This window comes from Myodes glareolus, chromosome 1, assembly GCF_982192425.1.
Source record: "Myodes glareolus chromosome 1, mMyoGla1.1, whole genome shotgun sequence".
Classification (NCBI taxonomy): domain Eukaryota; kingdom Metazoa; phylum Chordata; class Mammalia; order Rodentia; family Cricetidae; genus Myodes; species Myodes glareolus.
Genome location: NC_142026.1, coordinates 27750538 through 27768497, shown reverse-complemented (window position 1 = coordinate 27768497; position 17960 = coordinate 27750538). Strand labels below are relative to the sequence as shown.

At 52.7% G+C, this 17960-nt stretch overlaps 1 protein-coding gene across 1 annotated transcript; it reads right to left on the bottom strand.

Moving 5' to 3' along the window:
- Positions 1-384: 384 nt before the first annotated feature.
- Positions 385-14799, bottom strand: Itm2c (integral membrane protein 2C). Its single transcript, XM_048428895.3, has 6 exons — positions 14594-14799; positions 5881-6021; positions 3977-4165; positions 2486-2596; positions 1921-2071; positions 385-1518 (listed from the first exon to the last, which is right to left on the bottom strand). Exons 1-6 carry the CDS (start codon positions 14717-14719, stop codon positions 1427-1429), a joined length of 810 nt encoding a protein of 269 aa, XP_048284852.1. The 5' UTR covers positions 14720-14799; the 3' UTR covers positions 385-1426.
- Positions 14800-17960: the final 3161 nt, after the last annotated feature.

Sequence of the window (17960 nt, the reverse complement as noted above, 5' to 3'; positions counted from 1 at the left end):
TCTGATCCACCAAGAACAATTGCTAATTTCCTAGGCATTGTGGCAAATATGACGCTGTCCTTGTGCCCGAGGATGTGCAACAATGATGTCATCTGTCACAACCCATACAGTAGGGTGCTCTGCCTGCACTTAAGATCATCCTGACCTTGAGCGGTTTCCTGAAGCTCTCTGGATACTTCTGGCTACAAATGTGAGCACTTGGCTCAGGCACAGTCCAGGGGATCCAGGAAGACAATGGAGGGGACACCCCACCCCACACTCCCTTGCTGACTTAGGGAATGCCAAGGCTCATTTGTTTCTTCCTGTCCACTACCCCCGCTACTTTGTCCTCAGAGAACCCATAACCCATAAGATACGCCCCCTAACTAGCCACAACACCAGGGCCAAAGTCGAAGCTTTTTTTTTTTTATTTAATTTTCTAGACACTTCTGAAAAGAGATCTAATAGAGAAAATATACAAAGCATTTGAGAGCTTCACCGCCATGGAGAACCCAGGTCTGACCCGAGGCACCAAAGCCTCACCCAGGCGGCCAGCACGAACATCAGTATAAACATGCAGAAGGAGGAGGAGAAACATCACGCACCCCTGGACAGAGGGGCTGGATCCAGAATGGAAGAGGAAGCAGGGACCAAAGTACCAGGTGGCTCTCCTTCCCGCCTCCATCTTTCACAGTAGCCATGGCATGGAGGAAGCATGGGCTCCATCCGCTGCCCAGGGCCTTTAGCTTACCATAGCTGTACCCACCTGCTCCTGGGCTCCTAGGTGCCAGACCAGGGCGGCCCAGCTCCTCATTTCTTTGGTTCCACTCAGAACAATTGTGCTTGGCAGACTCATTCCCACCCTCAAACTCCAGGTTCCTGCTGGTGGGACAAAAGCCCTGACAGGAATCCTGGGGGGACCCCAGGATAGCCACCTTCTCTTGGGCTCAGATAGGTCCAACCCAGGACACATTTCCCCATCCTTAGTCCACACTTAGGCCTAAGAACCAGGAGAACGGAGGAAGAAGTGTGCTGTGCAAGAAAAAAAAAAAAGTCTTTCAGGACTTCCCCAAATGTGGGGGGCTATTTCTGAACCCCATGCCAGGCCTTGCCCCTGCCCCAGGCTTTCTTTCACATGTCCAGCCCCTCCCTTTAGTCCTTCCCCTTGGCCCAGCCACTGGGGAGCTGACTTAAAACAATGGGTTACCGAAACCATCTTGGGCAACTGTCCCCTCCCGCCTCACACCTGAAAAACAAGCAGTCTCAGGGGTCCCCTCGAGAGATCACAGCCCTGGTACGGGGAGAAGGATGGGGCTGGAAAGGATAGCGGGATATGTCACATCTATGGAAAAGTGCCCAAGGTACAAGCTAAGCGAAGGGAGGAGGAGGGCCAGAGAGTGGCCAGAAGGAGAGAGAAGAGGGCAGGGGTGGGCCTGGACAGAAGGCCTCACACCACCCCGCAGATGAGTGTCTCCACCACAAAGGTGTTCTCAAAGTGGCGGATGGCATTGCAGTCCTTGGCCCCACGTTTGTTGATCCCTGGGAAGAAAAAGAAAAGTCCCAGTTAGGCCTCTGGCCAGCCCCTGAGCCTGAGAGAACCCTGGGACCTGGGAAGCCCAGAAAGCGATATACTGAAACCGTGCCATGAGGTAGGAGGAGCCCCTAAGTCCGGCTCACTAGGTGCCTGCCACAACTCTGCTATAAAACCTTCGGGGTGCTACTTTAGCCTCTGTGCCTCGGTTTCCTTTAAAAGGCACAATTAGTTAGAATAAAAATGATGCTGATAACAACGAGGGTGAAGTAAGGTAAGGAATGCCCGGCACGTTTTAAGTGCTTGATTGACATTCGTGGCGGTTAGGTCATAACTGCTGCTGGGACGGCTGGGGCAGGTCCCTGTCAGAGGCTGCCCGCTTCGGAGCCTGGGACGCATCTGTCACTCACGCCTCCGGGTGGCCCGGCGTCGCAGTCGGTAGGTGTCCTTCCCATTGCACAGGTGGTAGATGAAGGAACCCAGAGCCTCCTTGTCACTGACATACTCCGTCACCACCATCTCCTCCTGGATGATGTACGTCTGTGGGAGGTAGGTCCCTCTCTGCGGAGTGGGGGCGGGACGTGGTGTCAAAGCGCAGGGTCGGCACCTAGGCCCCTCCCACTGCACACAGTCTTTTCTCACTCCCAGAAGCCCTTTGGTACCCCAGGCTGGTGCCCGACCTATACTGTGGTGAGCTTTGGCACGTGTGCACATCTGGCCTCCCACCTGAAGGGAAATGCTCCTTGGGCTAGGGCCTGCATCCGCTCCCCTTACTGCTGACCCAAAGCATGAGTCTGAATGCTAAGGAAGCCACACTTGGTGTTCTGTGAGTTGGGGAGAGGAAATGGAGAAATGGCTCTGAGGATGTGGCTAGAGAATAGTGAAGAAGTGATCTTTTGGGGGTGCAGGGACTCCCCCTTTAGGCCTGGCCTCCTTAGGAAAGGGGACGGATACAAACAAGATATGGCCACCCACCTTCACATTCATGAGGAGCTCCCAGAAGTTTCGCGGGGGTAGCACAATGGTGGTGTTGAGTTCAATGACGTAGCACTTGTCCAGGGAGATGTCGTGGTAGGCAGTGAGACCCTGAGAGGGAGAGAGTATCTGTCAGTCTCTGTGGAAGGCAAAGGCCTGGACCAGCCCAGCCTACTGGAGGCTTTCAGCTAGCAGAGGCTTGAGTCCTATTGTGCCATCGATGGGGCCTGGGATCTCAGAAGTGGTACCCCTCCCCTGTCTCCCAAGTTCCTGGATATCCAGGTAGGAGCAGCTCCTGGATGTACCCTTAACAAATGATCTGTCTGGGGTTTGCAGAGCTAGGTGAGAATAAAGGTACGTGACTTTTCCCCACCATGCATTTCATCAAAGTGGTGAGGTGTTGGTGCGGGAGAATTGTCTGTAATCTGTCAATCATATTTTAAATAAATGCTGATTGGCCAGGCAGGAAGTATAAGCGGGGAAAACCAGACAGGAAGTAGAGGTGATGCAATGAGAACAGGAGAATTCTGGGAAGTAGGAAGTCCCTCCCCCCCCCCCCCCCCCCCCGTCATTCCTGACCAGACCACAGAGAAGCAAGATGTAATCTGCACCGCTGGAAAAGGTACTGAGCCACATGGCTAACACAGACAAGAATTATGGGTTACTGTTAAGATGTAAGAATTAGTTAATAAGAAGACTGAGCTAATGGGCCAATCAGTTTATAACCTAATGTAGACTTTGTGTGATTTTCTTTGGGGCTTGCAGGCTGTGGGGTACCTGAAGGGACAGAAAACCCAAACAAGCCAGCCCCTCATGTTACAAGATGTAGCTCTCCTGAGGAAGAAAGCTATCCTGGGACACAGGAGCCATGTTCCTGGCCACCTTCAACCTCCCAGCAAGGTCCCTTGTCTCAGGGAGGAATGCTACACCCCAGGACCCAGAGACCATTGCTGCAGCACCCCCAAGGGAAAGTAGGGTTAACAGAGTTGGCTAATAGGTTCTGGGAGGCCTAGGGAAGAAGGCTGAGGCCTATGTCTCACTGATCTCAAAAGCAGCCGGAGGCGAGAGCGGTGACCTCAAGGAGGAAGGAACTGACTGGAAAAAAGCAAGAGGGAACCTTCCAGAGGGCTGGCAGCGAGCCCGACTTTGATCTGGGTGGCGTTACACAAACAGACTCCCACTCAGCTGTTACCCTCTGATGGTGGGTATACAAATGCGAGCAGACCAGGACCTTTGGCCTCACAGGGACAGTCAACCCTAGTAACTGTCAAGCAAAGGACAAAGCAGTACACTCCCACTCCAATCTACCATTGGCAATAACTAACATTACAACCTTCATAATAAAAGCAGTATCTAAAGGCCAGTTGAGGTGACCAAAGACACCTGCTGTACAGTTTATACACGACCCAGGGAGTCTTTGGTGTTCTTACTCTGGGTACTGTCCCACACCAGATCCAAGCCACCTACGAGCCACCCATAAACCAGCCTCACCCTCTGGAAGTCATGGATGATGTCTGCAGGGTCCCCACCACCAAACTGGGGCACGGGGACATTGATGCGTTCATAGTTCTCCTCAAGGTAGATCTTCACATCTTCCTCCAGCTCCATCCGAGTCCGGATCTGGGAGGACAGGGAGTCTTCGTAGAGCACGCCACAGTGGAAGAGGTTATCTCGGGCCAGCTGCACAAAGTGAGGGGAGAGACAGACGGTCACACAGGGTGATGACAACAACCACGCTGCCTATCTGCCTACTTCAGACCTGGGAGGGACCCAAGACTTTCTCAGAGCCGGGGAAACAGAAGAATGGGGAGGTAGGTTGGAGCTCAAGGGAAGAGATAAGCTGGGTCTTGGAGTAGTACTTTATCTCACAAATGAAGGGCAGACAAACAGGATCTTATGAGGAAGACTACTCTGAGCCTCAGTTTCCCTATCTGTAAAGGGATCCTGAAGGTCTACTTGGCCTCAAAGCCTTAGTCAATGAAATGGCCAGGCAAACAAGAAGAGGTCCCGCTAGCCCTGTGGCTGGACAGAAGAGCAAATCCTATAGGAGCTTGCGCAGGGAGGAGGGACAAGCCACGGGAGGACCACCACCAGGGGCCCACTTGCAGAAGGCGAAGAGCTCTAAGACAACGCCACACCCTCCTCCTGCTCTTCCCACGGGCACACCTCACCCTGTTTCTGGCCCTGAGGCCCTGCCCCATCAGGCAGATGGCTATCATCCGGGGGCAGTAGGGTGGCGCTACTGGTGACAACTGAGTGATGGGGCCACCACTCTGCCTTCTCTAGGGACTCCTAGACATGTAAAGGGCAGAATTCCCTCCCCCTTCTCAGTCTGAGGAGAAACTCTGCTGGGATGACAAAACATCCTGGCTACACGGGGAGGCCTTGAGGAAGCCCAGGGGAGGCCTGATGCCTGGGGCAGACCCGATGTGGCTATCAGATCAACCACAGACTGTTCCAGCAACAATCTGGAACATGTAGGGTCTGGGAAGAGAGGGGACAGGGCAGGGGCACCACTGAAAAATACCTAAAGAGAGTCCTGCACCAGAGAGGGAGGAGACACCCAGCAAAGGCCAGCCGTGGAGGTATAGGTAGCTGCTTTCAGGGGAAATTTCAAAGGTGAGAAAAATGTGTTGAGGTCTCCAGCGGACAGAGCACAAAAACTCCCATGTCATTTCTATTGTGGAAAAACTAGATGACAACAGCCTTAAAAGCTTAAGGGATGTGGGGGTGAGCTGGGTCCACAATGACTGGAAACCCTAGCCCATAAGTCATCCTGAGCATCCCTGTTGATACATCATACTTTATCTCTCAAGTTCCTTATAATTTAACTGAACTCAATACTCAAGTACGGTGATTCCTCCTCTTCCCCGGGTCTGGGGGATCTCTAGTAGGTGTGTACTGGGGAAGACAAGCGAGCTCCTCCTCAGACCTTCCATTCCCTGAAGCAGGCCGTGGTAAATGATGCAAAACCTGCCCAGGGCTCAAACCCAGATGTCCGTGCAAGGAACAGTTAGGTCATCCGTGAAGTACAACCCCTACATACAGCGTCTGGGCTCCAGAGAGAACCATAAACTCTCAACTTCTCTCCTGGTGACAATGCTTCAGAGTGACACTGGTCACTGGTGGTGGGGGTGAGAGGGGGTAGAGAGGTAGGGATGCCTGGGTGGAGCTACCTGGATCCTTGCTTGACTCTCCAGAATAGGAGGTGAGACACACAAGGGGATACAGGAAGTAATGAAGACTGTCCTCTAGACCTGGGCCAGGGGCTGCCTACCGTCTCTCTTCATGGGATCCCCATGCCCTAGCTCTCCACTGTTCCCACACCCTCAGCGGACTTCCTTTACCACTGCCTTGGTGCCACCCTTCCCCCACCCACCCGCCTGGCTCCTCACCTGAGCTAGGAAGAAGTATCTGTAGATGTAGACGGAGGCAAAGACGAGGCCCATGAGCAGCACGACCATGCCCATGGACAGGTAGCACACGCCGCCCACGGAGCCCCCTTTCCTGGGGCGGTGGCGAGGGGGGCGTTCCTCCTGTGAACGGAAGAGCCACGGTCAAAGAGGCGTCCCAGGCGGTACCACTTTTCTGAATTCCTCGTTCCCTAAGTGAGATCACCCCTCTAGCTGAGCTAGGGGGCCCTGGGGTGGGGGGAGGGGCCAGAAGGACAACACAGATTGTCTGGAAGAAAATGAACCTTGATAATTTCTCCGGACCCCCTAGAAATTTCTCCTAGAAAGAAATGGAGACTTACTTGCCTGGAAGCCCTAAGACAATCAGGCTGGATAAAGCCCACACACTTTGAATTGCCTGAATTTAGATCCTGTTACTGAACCAGCATAACCAGCCTCTGGTCCAGTGGTTCTCAACCTGAGGGTTGCGACCCCTCTGGCAAGCCTCTTTCTCCAAGAAAAAAAAAAATTATAGTACGACTCATAATAGTAGGAAAATTACAGTTACGAAGTATCGATTAAAATAATTTTATGGTGTGGTCACCCCAACACGAGGAACTATATTAAAGGGTTGTACTATTAGAAAGTTGAGAACCACTGTTCTAGCCATTCAAATATAAAATAGGGCACATCAGGCGGCCTGAGTGACCGGATGAGACCAAGAAGTTCACGGGAACTAGAACGCATCTGGTAGGCTAGGTGCCACTGTCCTGGGTAATGGGAAGCCAAGAAATAACAACTAAGTCGGGCAATGGTGGCGCTCGCCTTTAATCTCAGCACTCAGGAGGCAGAGGCAGGAGGATCTCTGTGAGTTCGAGGCCAGCCTGGTCTACAGACCTAGTTCCAGGACAGCCAGGACTGTTACACAGAGAAACCCTGTCTCGAAAATCTGCCGCGCCCCCCTCCAAAAAAAGAATGGGCAAAGAGTGACAAGACATGACCCTTAGGCTGGAGGCACAGGCTGGTCTGGGATGGGGACAGGTACCAGCTACTTTTCTCAGGGCTGTGGATCCTGTAAGAAACAACCGGAGGAAGGTTTGTTTGAGTTCACAGTCCATCACGGTATGGACTTGCACAGCACGTGCCCACATCTGGGAGATCGAGCGGCAGACAGATGGATGTTGGCACTCAGCTCGTTTCCTCCGCTTCCCCTTTGTACTCAGTCTGGGAATCGGGCTAGGGCTATCCACATTCAGTGTGAGTAGGCTTTTCCCCTCCACTAAACGTCTCTGGGAAAACCTCCACAAACACATGAAAAGGTATGCTTTATTAATGCCCTCAGTGTGTCTTAATCTAATCAGGCTGACGAATGAAATCAGCCAATCACGGCGGGTGTGGAAGCTTCTGGAAACTCCCAAGATGATGGCTGATTGTGGCAGGCAGGGGCTCTGGGAGGCCCAGAGGATGTGGGCACCGGTGCTTATCTCTAATCGAGTAGCCCTGGGCCTGCAGGCCCCTGCCCTGAACTGTTCCTCCATTGTGTCAGGGAAGCTGTCATAAAGAGAGTCTACAAGATGAAACTTGAAGCATCAGGAAGCTCTCACTAGAGAAGAAACACAACTGTCTGGGAGCCTAGGCTACACGCTCCACAGAAGAACCAGCTTCAGGACGCAGGTTTGGGCTCAGATTGCAGGGCGGGTGGGATGGTCTCCACAGGGCTACTCTGCCTGAAACTGAACTTGAGGGCCACCTCTTGACTATCTTTTTGCATGACCTCCTTTCCCCCACGGTAGCCCAGGCTGGCCTTCGTTTATTCTCGGTGATGCCACTGACATTCCCAGGCTTGTTTCTGCCTCTAGTGCCCACCACTTACCCCGTCTTTTACACTGTTCAGACATGGCCAAGAGAGGTCAAAGGTCAATATTCATAGATCTCCCTTCCCAGCCTTCAGAATATGAAGCTGACTGAGGAATGGAGTTTCTCCACAGGCCTTAAATAAGCAGGTCTAATTGACCCCCTCCTCCATTTCCAGTCAGGCATTGTAGAACAGGGTTGTTTCTCTTTCTTTCTTTCTAGAGGTGTTGGGTGGGTGAGGACATGGCTCTGTTTAGTTACTTAGGACAAGCTTTTATCTCAACACAGCAAAGGGGTCCTGAGAAGGAGCAGGAATGAGCTTGGGCCTTTAGGAGTACAGGCAAACCCCACCAGAGGGCCCCACTGTTCAGTACTCTCTAACCCAATCTCTAGGAAAAGGGCAGAAAATGTCTTAGGTTCCCACATCTACAGTTGGGATCCTCCCACAAGATCAAACCTTGGCTACTTTGCACCCTTAAGGAAACTGGTCTAGGACAGCTGATGACCAGAGGGCCAAGGGGCTGCAATGGCTTTGCAATAGGTTCTATGGGGTGACATCAACATCCAAGCTCCCTCGGCATCTCCCATGAACAAGCCACCCAGGGCAACAGCCAGAGGTGCAGCACTGGCCTGCTCCTGTGGTCCTAAGAAAGGTGTCTAGTTGTCTGGCATGGAGGCAGAGGCAGGAGGATCTTTGTGAGTTCAAGGCCAGCCTGGTCTATAAGCGAGTTCCAGGACAGCCAGGGCTACACAGAGAAACCCTGTCTTGAAAAACAAAAAAACAGAAAGGTAGCTCTACCTTAGAGGCAAGAAAGATTGCCCTTTGGGCACAATACACGCCAGGACCACACTGTAGCCACTGGGTCCAGGGTAGGGATGGGCCAGGAAGCACCAATAGGACATCCATCCTGAGGTCATCTGAGGAGACCAGCCCCCGGGGATTAGGAGAGACAATGAACCTGAAAGCTCTCGGTGGAGGACAAAGTGTGGGATAAAAATAGTAGACCTGTGGGCCAGGCCTTCCCTTTTCAGGGCCGCCGCGGTGGCAGGCTGTTGAGGCTGCACGGTGTTTGCTCTTGTGTTTCTGGAAAACCAGAAAAGCTAGCTTGGGAAAGCTAGCGAGGAAATCAAATAGGATTGGGGGAGGGAGGCACAAGCTAACTACAAGCAAGAGCCTGCTAAGCACATAAAAATCACAGGCAAGCTGAGGCCTTCCAGCCTTGCCCCTGCAGTCAACTTCTGCTAGCCTTGGAAGCTCTGGCTAGTCCAGGTCTTCATGGACTGGGGGAGGGGAAGGGTAGAGGTAGGGAGAAGTCAGTGAGGACTGGCGGGCAGTAGTCAGCCATGGCCCCAGGTAAAGGAACAGTAGAGTGGTCAAGCCTTGGCCAGGACCCTTGACTGGCAAGATTGGGGATCCCCTCACCTTACCCAGTTTGGTAACTATACACATTTAGCTAGAACAGTGAAGGAGATCAAAATATTCCACTCTAAACATATTTCTTTGATGGATTCCCAGTTGGTTATTAGAGAAAGTGCGGCCCACTGCAGATGTGGGCTGATTCTGAAAGCTGCTCTTTTGAGGAAAGGAACTGACATCTCTCCGCACCAGAGGAGTGCCCAGAGGCCCTGTCTCTCAGGTCCGGTGCCTGTCTAGGAAAGCTCTTCAGGCAGTAGAGCAGGAGGGGCTGACCTCAGACACACAGGTCGCCTTGCGTGGTCTTCCCACAGGTAACTGTTACCTGGGGAACAGTCTCTGCCCCGTGTGTTCTCATCCCCCCCATGACTTGCATGGCCACCTTACCAGCTGCCTCAAACCTCTGTTTCTCCCTGTAGCGCATCATACTACATAAGCTTCACTTATCTGGCCTTTTCTTTAAACTTTCGACTTTGTATATGGCTCCTGTATCGATGCATATATGAAATTTAGCTTGTTTTTCCTGTGAAGCCGTTTCCTGTCAGATTACTTCATGGTCTAAAATTATCAAACCCTTCAGACTGGGGGGAAAAGGAAGGCCTAAATCTTCCCTGGGCTAACAATGGCTTTTGTTCAGCTCTTCTGAAACAAAGCTGGGGGCTCCACTATCATGCTACCCATCCAACACGCTGGGCTGTTGAGCCAAACCCTCAGACACACAGGACACAGCAGTATGGCTGGATGTAAGGGTTGACAAGAAAATCTTGGATGGCCCTGCTTGAGGACAAAGAGCCCCAACACAGCTTTTGCCTGCTGGACACAGTCAAAGCAAGCCAAGGTTTAACTTCTAACCCCGAAAGCCTTGCTAGCCCCACTAGGGGGTCACTGCAGTCTGGGATCTCATGCAAGCTGAGACCTTTGGGGTCCGAGGATCATGGGGTAGCAGTGAAGGTGGTTGGGTGGCCAGTCAGCCTTCCTGATGGAATAACCTCCACTCTAGCTGCTTCCCCATCTTGCCCTGCTGGAGACCAGAGAAATGCTGCTCCCCCTCCCCCATGGGATAGTTACTAACAGCCAGGCATTGGGGGGCTCCCCTTTAGAAAGTGCGCATATTGTTGCCAAGGCAACAAGCCCTCTGAGCAAAATGCCTCTCTGAGCACTCCTGTTAGGGATGCGAGCCAGACGTCTGGGGACCTGAGAGGGGCCTGGGCCTCGGCCTTTAGGCTTTCCTAGGCCTTTCCAACAGTGTGTGAGAGATAATTAGCAAAGCCGGGGGCAGAATGGATAGGAAACCGCCACCTGCAACAGCTCAGTTGCGATAGCTCGCTCGCTAACTGCCCCTCGGTAACAACGCCAAAATATGAGTGGATTATGCTACAATTGCAGGCTTCTTGGTAGGAGGCAGGAAAGGACAGCAACACAGACCTTGCAGGCATAGATAGAAGGCTAAGGACTTTAAAGTCGTCCCCACCCCAGTGTTATCCTTGGCATTTTTTTCCTTTCCTAGGCTGCAGACTGCAGCTCAGAGGCAAGGATGTCAAAGGGTATGTGTGAGACAGACCTACAGACACGCTGAGGCCTTGCCGGGAGTGGGAGGTAGGCAAATGCCTGTTGTGTCTGAGCAAGAGGACATAGATAGTCAAGAATCAAGACATCACCTGAGTATATGCCACACATAGCCAAGGCTCAGAGGTTTCCCATTAGTAACCTCCCACTCCTACCCACTCTAGCCTGAGGCCTCGGGGGTAGGGTGCAGCTATGAGGACCCCTGTGTTTGGCCGGACCCAGAATTCTCTCTTCTCCATGCCAACAGCCCAGGCTTCTCCAGAAATCAAAACTCAAAGGATCCGAAGCAGAAAGAAACAAGGCTGAAGGCTGGAAGAGCTCTCGCTCACAAAGAAAGAACTGGAGACTCCCAGGACGGAGGGGAAAGCCCGGCTGTGTGGCTGAGTTTTTAATCATAAACATTTCTTCTCCCCTTGGGAAGAAAAACTCCCCTTCATAAGCAGTCTGCTGACAGCCTTGAACAGCAGAGCCAGGGGAAAACAGAAATGAGAGGGAAGCAGCAGGGGGAGAGGGGGCAGAAAAACCCGGCAGAGCAACTCTTCTGGATGTTCCCACTGTGCGAACAGGGGGAAGGACGCGGGGCTGGGCCGGGCTGCCTCTTTGAAGGTCATTATGGCTCAACCCTCCCAGCCAGGAAGACCAGCTCTCTTAGCTGGCAAGGGACCCACAGACCCTCCCCTTACTTGTCCTCTGCCAAGAGCCTGAAGACAGGGATGGATACACGGACGGGGACACACACACACACACACACACACACACACACACACACACACACACACAGAGAGAGAGAGAGAGAGAGAGAGAGAGAGAGAGAGAGAGAGAAATTTGATCCACAGGTATGTGGGTTGAGGGAGGGGGTTACTCAAGGACTATTAATCAAAGACAAATGTTCGAGAAGATTACAGAGCTGAGAAGATGGTTGAACTGGATGTTTTCTTCTTTGCAGCCCCCAGCCCTGGGGCCTGTCTACGTGCGCATGTGTGTACACAGTCAGTCGGTGGGAAGGGGATGAGGATGGGCCTCCATACTGCTGGGTGCAGGGAGTCTCAAACACACGCTTCAACGGCCAACTTACCATCCGGGGTCGGGCCATGGCTGCAGGTTTCTCATTATTGAAATCTAACTAATATGTGGAGATGCTGGGTAGCTGTAGGTCCAGCTGGCTCCTCAACCACACCCACCCCTTCCCCAGCCAGCCTGGGAACTTCCTTCTATCTTGTTTCAAACTTGTTTCAGTATTTGCCTAGAAGTAGGGGCAGGCCCTGCCAGGGAGGTGGCTCTGCTGCAGCCCTCCCTCACCTCCCCTGCCACCCCCCACCCCAGGCCTGGACACAGGGTGACAGCAGCCCAAAGGCTCACATCTCAGGGCTCTAACAATGGCTCATGTTCCTTCCGGAACTGCAGCTGTGCAACGGGCCTCTGCCTGCCTGCTCGTACTGCCATGCTAGGCACCGGGCAAGGGGAAATATGCCTGCTGGCATTGTAGAGCAAGAAGAAGCTTGCCGGAGTGATCTATCTTTCAAGATCCTAGTGGCAGCTGAGGTAGACAAAGCCAACACTCAATATCAACGGCCCCCTCACAACCAGCTCAGAGCTTGGGCGAGCCAGTGTCGTTTGAGTTAACCAATAAACGGTTCGGTCCCAAAGTGTAGGTATTTGAATCCCTCCTCCCGACTGCCCAGCCTGCTTCCCCAAGCTCCCGCCAGCCCAATAGTGACAGAGGAGGCCGTTCGGCAGGCGCTAGGCCATTACCAACGGCGCACAGGGCAAGGCAAGGTTGATATTTCCATTTCCCGCTGGGAGAGGGCAGGGTGGGCTGCTGAGCTTCAGCAGCCTGATAAAAGCAGGAAGCTGAACAGTGGTGGTTGCTCAGGTTGTGCTGGTGGGAGGGACCAAAACAAACAAGCTGTCTATTCGGACATGGCCATTGAGAGGGGCTGCTGATGTGGAAAAAGTTCTGGAAAGCTGTCTTGGGGGGCGCAGTTCGAATCCATAAAAAACAATTATATGAAGAGCTATTCCAGGGATCCAGGCAAGCTCCCTCAATGATGAAGGCAAGATCTTTTCATAAGGAAAAAACATTGAAGGGTAGACAGTTGGCCCACAGAGACAACCATCAGTGGTCTTTAGAGGGCTGTTGTCAGAGGTTTTGCTTGAACAACAAAACCTCTTTTGTTCCTGGGACACCTTTCTTCCCCTCGCCTAGCCTCTGATCGCTTACACCGCATAAAAACCAACTACCTGGTCCTTTGAGGCTCGTATTTTCTGTCATTATTAGCGTGTTCATTTCTGTTCATCTGTAAACTGCCGTCTTATTGCACAGACTTACATAACCAAGTCTTCCGAGGTTAATGAGAAAAACGTGTAATTTCCTTACGCTGGGCTCAGCCACCCTATCCAACACCATCAGCAGGTTGCCCTAGCATGTGCTCTGTGTACAGTCCGTTGGGACTTCCTTCTCAAGGGGTGATAATGTCAGGAGTTGCTACTTACCAGTTCTTGGGCCCCCCCCCCCCCCCCCCCCCCCCCCGACCCAGACTGGGAGGAAAGGTGAGGGCCCCTCCCTGAAGTTATAAAGGAGGCTTATGAGCCCCAGGGCAAACTCTTAAACAGCAAACCGTTCAAGTATCCTAAAAACTCCCGGTCTTCAGATGAAGCTGCTCATGTGGGGGTGCCCAGGGACCCTTCAACCTCCGCCTGGGTGACCACTGAACTCTTAATTGGTGTATGAACTATTGGATGCTGTAGTGACTGAAACACTCGAGGGCTGCCCACGTCCCTGGCATTCTTCGGAGTCACAGTCTGCTCTGACTAGCCCACTTCCGCATGACCCTCTCTTCTAGCTCATTCTCCACAGGCTCACTAGGGCAAGCCTGAAACGGAGCTTCAAAACTTGATCTGCGGAGGAGGAAGTGGAAGGGCTTTTTCAGTTCAGCCTGGATGGAAAGGCCAGAGTCTGGTGTGCCCTAGGACCGCTTGGGAGCGTGTGACAGTGGACAAGAAAACACCCTTACTGGAGCAAAATGAAGCTCGGCTGGGTCAGCTTTTCTTTTCCTGTCCTCCCGTCAGTGACTGCCACGAGTCCGCCCCCACGACACACTCCGACACTGCACAGTTTTCCATGGCGGAAATGACTTGGGTCCCCTCAGCCAGGGGAAGGCGGCGCACACCGAGGCCACTCCGCACAAAGCCAGCTGAGTGACTAGGGATGCCGAGGGCACGGGAGCAGTGGGGAGCCCACGCAGCCGGGAGTAACAGCGCAGCTGGAGGCCGGTGAAGGAAGCCGGACTCGCAGGTGTGACACGGGAGAAGGCTCATTTCTTTAAGGACTGCCGGTTCGAACACCACCATCCTTCACCCACCACAGTCCCCAATTTGGGAACCAAACCAATGCTACTTCCCCTTTTGTTACTAATCTGAGTTTCTCCCAGCTAATTCCCCAACTAATCAGCTCCCATAACCCCACTTTGGGGAAACTACGTTCAACCCTCCTCCCATCCCCCAACCCAGGCACTGGCTTCCCGGTCCGTCCCCCTTGATTGGAACCAGATGCAAACCCTCAACAGTCCCCAAACTTTCATGGGCCCGCCACCTTCCTTTATCTTGGAACTGGGCACCTAGGGTCCCCACATTTGTTAGAAACTCTGTGTGCGTCCCCACTTGAGAACAGCTTTGCTTTCGACTGCAGCTTTGGGGAAGGACTCAAGCAAGACCCTTTCCCAGCTGGAGATTGACCAGCCTTTCCAGACCTCTCTCCCCGATTCCGCACGAGGCTCCGGGGTCCCTCTGGTTCTCACTGCCACTGGGGAGTGCCTAGATTTCCCCCCAACACCCCGCCCCCATCCCCACCCCACCCCCCACCTGGGACCCGATGCCTCTCACCCTCGCCGGCGTCAGCAGGATCTCCGCGGCCGGGGCAGTTGCCGAGGCCGAGCCAGACGCCGCTGCCTTGTCGGCCTTATCGGCCTTGATGCCCGCTACCGCGGGCTGGAAACTGATCTTCACCATGGCTGCGCTGACCCGCGCCTGCTCCCTGCAGCCTCTGCCTGTGCAACCTCGCTCAGCGCCACTGCCTTTCGCAGCGCTGCAGGCACCGGAAGTTTATATGGCTCTGGGAGTCCAAGCCTCTATCCCCGCCCCGCCCCGCCCTGCCCCGCCCTCCACGGAAGGAACTGGCGCCTGCGCCGAGCCGCAGCGCTCAGCGCTTTAGCTGAAGAAGGTTGACACTCTATCCACCTCTCGCTCATATTCATTCGGTCAGTCGTCGCGGGGGAGCTTGGTCCCCCCTAACTTCTTCCTGCCCATGACCAGCATCCTCACACGCTGTTCAACACGGCGTTGCCTGGCAACGTGCTTCTAACAAACTGCATCTCCCTACTCCTCGACATAGCCTCCCCACCCCCCCGACCCTCGTAACTGCTCCCATGCTTTCCTCCTCCAAGATGTGTTAGACTGGAAAGGGGCTTGAAGTTCAGGCGCCTAACTATTGGAGTCCTGGCCTCCGCTCTCCCCTGCTAGTGACCTTTACTTGTGCTACTGAAAGCTGTGTCCGGCTCTGATTCCTGAGCCTTGACTGAGGATCAGGGAGGTTTTCACCTGCTGGCCCACCTGACTGTGTTGGGTATATAAGCCTCCGTGGTACTATTCAATAAAGGGCTTCTTTCCCAGTGACTAGAGGTGTGTATCTCTGTCTTTGTGTGTTTCAATCTCTAGCCCCTTGCCCGAGGCTCAGGAATGGTCCTGTAGTACAGGCGCTTCTACACAGGAGTAGTACCGCACTGCCACGTAGTACAGACGGGCAACTACACTTAACTGCTTGCCTTTATCCTGAATTCTGCATCCATCCCCTCCCCCTTCCTTCATCAGACCTCTTTATCCTTCATCCTGCAAAACCTTGGCGGGGGGGAGGGTGGAGAACTTGTGGCGCACAAGATCTTGCAGAAGCTGAGTCGTGACTGGAAGATAATGAGAAGAATTATAGAAGCTGGATCAGAGGTTTGGGGTTCCATTCACTACTCGGCTCCTGAGAAATATCGCTGGTACTGGGGAGAAACCAAGACTTCTTGTTTTGTTGCAGGGCCATCTCTTGACAACAAAGCCCTGGATCTTTTCTCACTGTCCCTCCTCCAGGCTGTGAGAGCACCCAGCGTGCGGTACTTGACGTCCGTTCTGCTACGATGCTGATAATGGAAGGCAGGGCCTTCTGCCAGCTTATTGAGGACAGTCCAGTAGGCTCCATTGACCTTGCCTACATCTGTCAACGCTTGAACAGTTGCCTTAGGCCTTTGGTGCCCAAGTGCTAGACCAGTATATCTTGGTTAGATCCTGTGTAAACCAGGCAGTCCAGAAGACAGACAGCTCAAGGCGGTAGAATATGCAAAGGATGCTAAGGCTACTGGCCCTGGTGGAACTGACAGAGAGAATGGAGGGGGGTATGGCCTGCAGGAAAAGCAATTTATAACCAGAACAAGTATCTCCTCCAGTAAGGACTCAACATCCTTTCCACGAAGGAAATGGTCCAATGTAGTCAACCTGTCACCAGGGTGCTGGATGGTCACCCCAGGGAATGGTGTTCAGTGTTGGTCACTGCTGTTGGCAGATCTGGCACTGAGCTGTAGCTGCAGCCAGACCACTTTGGTGAGTACAAGTTCGTGTGGCCAAGTACAAGCATGACCCCCATCTCAGCCACCATGGCCGCTTTGTTCATGGCCCCATTGGACACTGACAGGGATGGCTGGGGGAAGAGGCTGACTGTCCACAGAACCAATCATCCTGTCTACCTGATTATTGAACTCCTCCTCAGCTCAAGTCACTTTCTGATGAGCATTTACATGGGACACAAGTATTGTCACATCCTTTGTCCATTTGGAGAGATCGACCCACATCCTTCTTCCCCAGATGTCTTTCTCACCAATTTTGCAATTGCGTTCTTTCCAAGTCCCTGACCATCCAGCCAATGCATTGGCTACTGCCCAGGAATTGGTGAACAATCACACATCTGGCCACCTCTCCTTCCAGACAACTGCAATACCTTGTGTGCTGCCTGAAGTTCTGCCCGCTATGAAGATTTCCCTTCCCTGCTACTTCCAGGATTGTCCCCAAAAGAGACCATAAAGATGCAGCTGCCCACTTCTCACGCCTGTATTTTGTGGAGAACCGTCGTTAAACAAGACCGTACTGGTCTCTCCCTCTGTCCACCTGTCACAGGACACCACTGTAATTTGAGGAAGTTTGCCCTTTGGAGTCCACTCCAAGATGAAATTCACTAAGGATGCATTTTCCAGGCGGGTTCCTTTTGCTATGTGTGGCTTTCTGAGTTTCTTAGGGCTGGTTTAAACAAGTACCCGACTGCTGGGTATGGTGGTGCACACCTTTAGTCCCAGCACTAGGGAGGCAGAGGCAGGTGGCTCTCTGTGAGTTTGAGGCCAGCCTGGTCTACAGAGCTAGTTCCAGGACAGGCTCCAAAGCTACAGAGAAACCCTGTCAGGGGGTGGGGGAGAAGTACCCGACTAAGAGACAGGAGAGAATTAAACAGAACCACAGGCCATCTTTCTCTCTGTCACAGCTTATGATCCAAGAATAACCACTATGTTCATTTCCTGCATGTTGAGAGCCTTGATTTCTTTTTTAAAAAAAAAAAAAGACAAAACAAAAGGAGCTGGAGAGATGGCTCAGCGGTTAAGAGCACTGCCTGCTTTTCCAAAGGTCCTGAGTTCAATTCCCAGCAACCACATGGTGGCTCACAACCATCTGTAATGAGGTCTGGTGCCCCCTTCTGGCCTTCAAGCATACACACAGACAGATTATTGTATACATAATAAATAAATAAATATTTAAAACAAAAACAAAAAAAAACCTCACTTCATACACACGAATCTCATGGTATGTGACTTTTGTGTGTGTGTTTGAATCCTGAACACCAGGATTGTGGGAGTCTCTCTGTGGTGGGAATTAATAACCAGGTCATTCTCAATGTGTAATAAATTCTAGTATACTCCATAATTGTTTATCGATTTCAGAATTGGGTGGTGTTTGAATTGTACCTAGGTTGAGGCTACCACAAACGTGCTATCACAAAACAGCTGTCACAGCTGGCCCCACCCATCGATGAACATTTGGACAATTCACTGTGGGACCCTTACCTGGGAACTAAGTCTCACTTTGTGACAGATGGCTGTGTTCCAGGCGAGTGTCCAGGCCTGGGTGATAGAGCGGCACTCACGGGTTTTCCTTACCGTCATACCACACA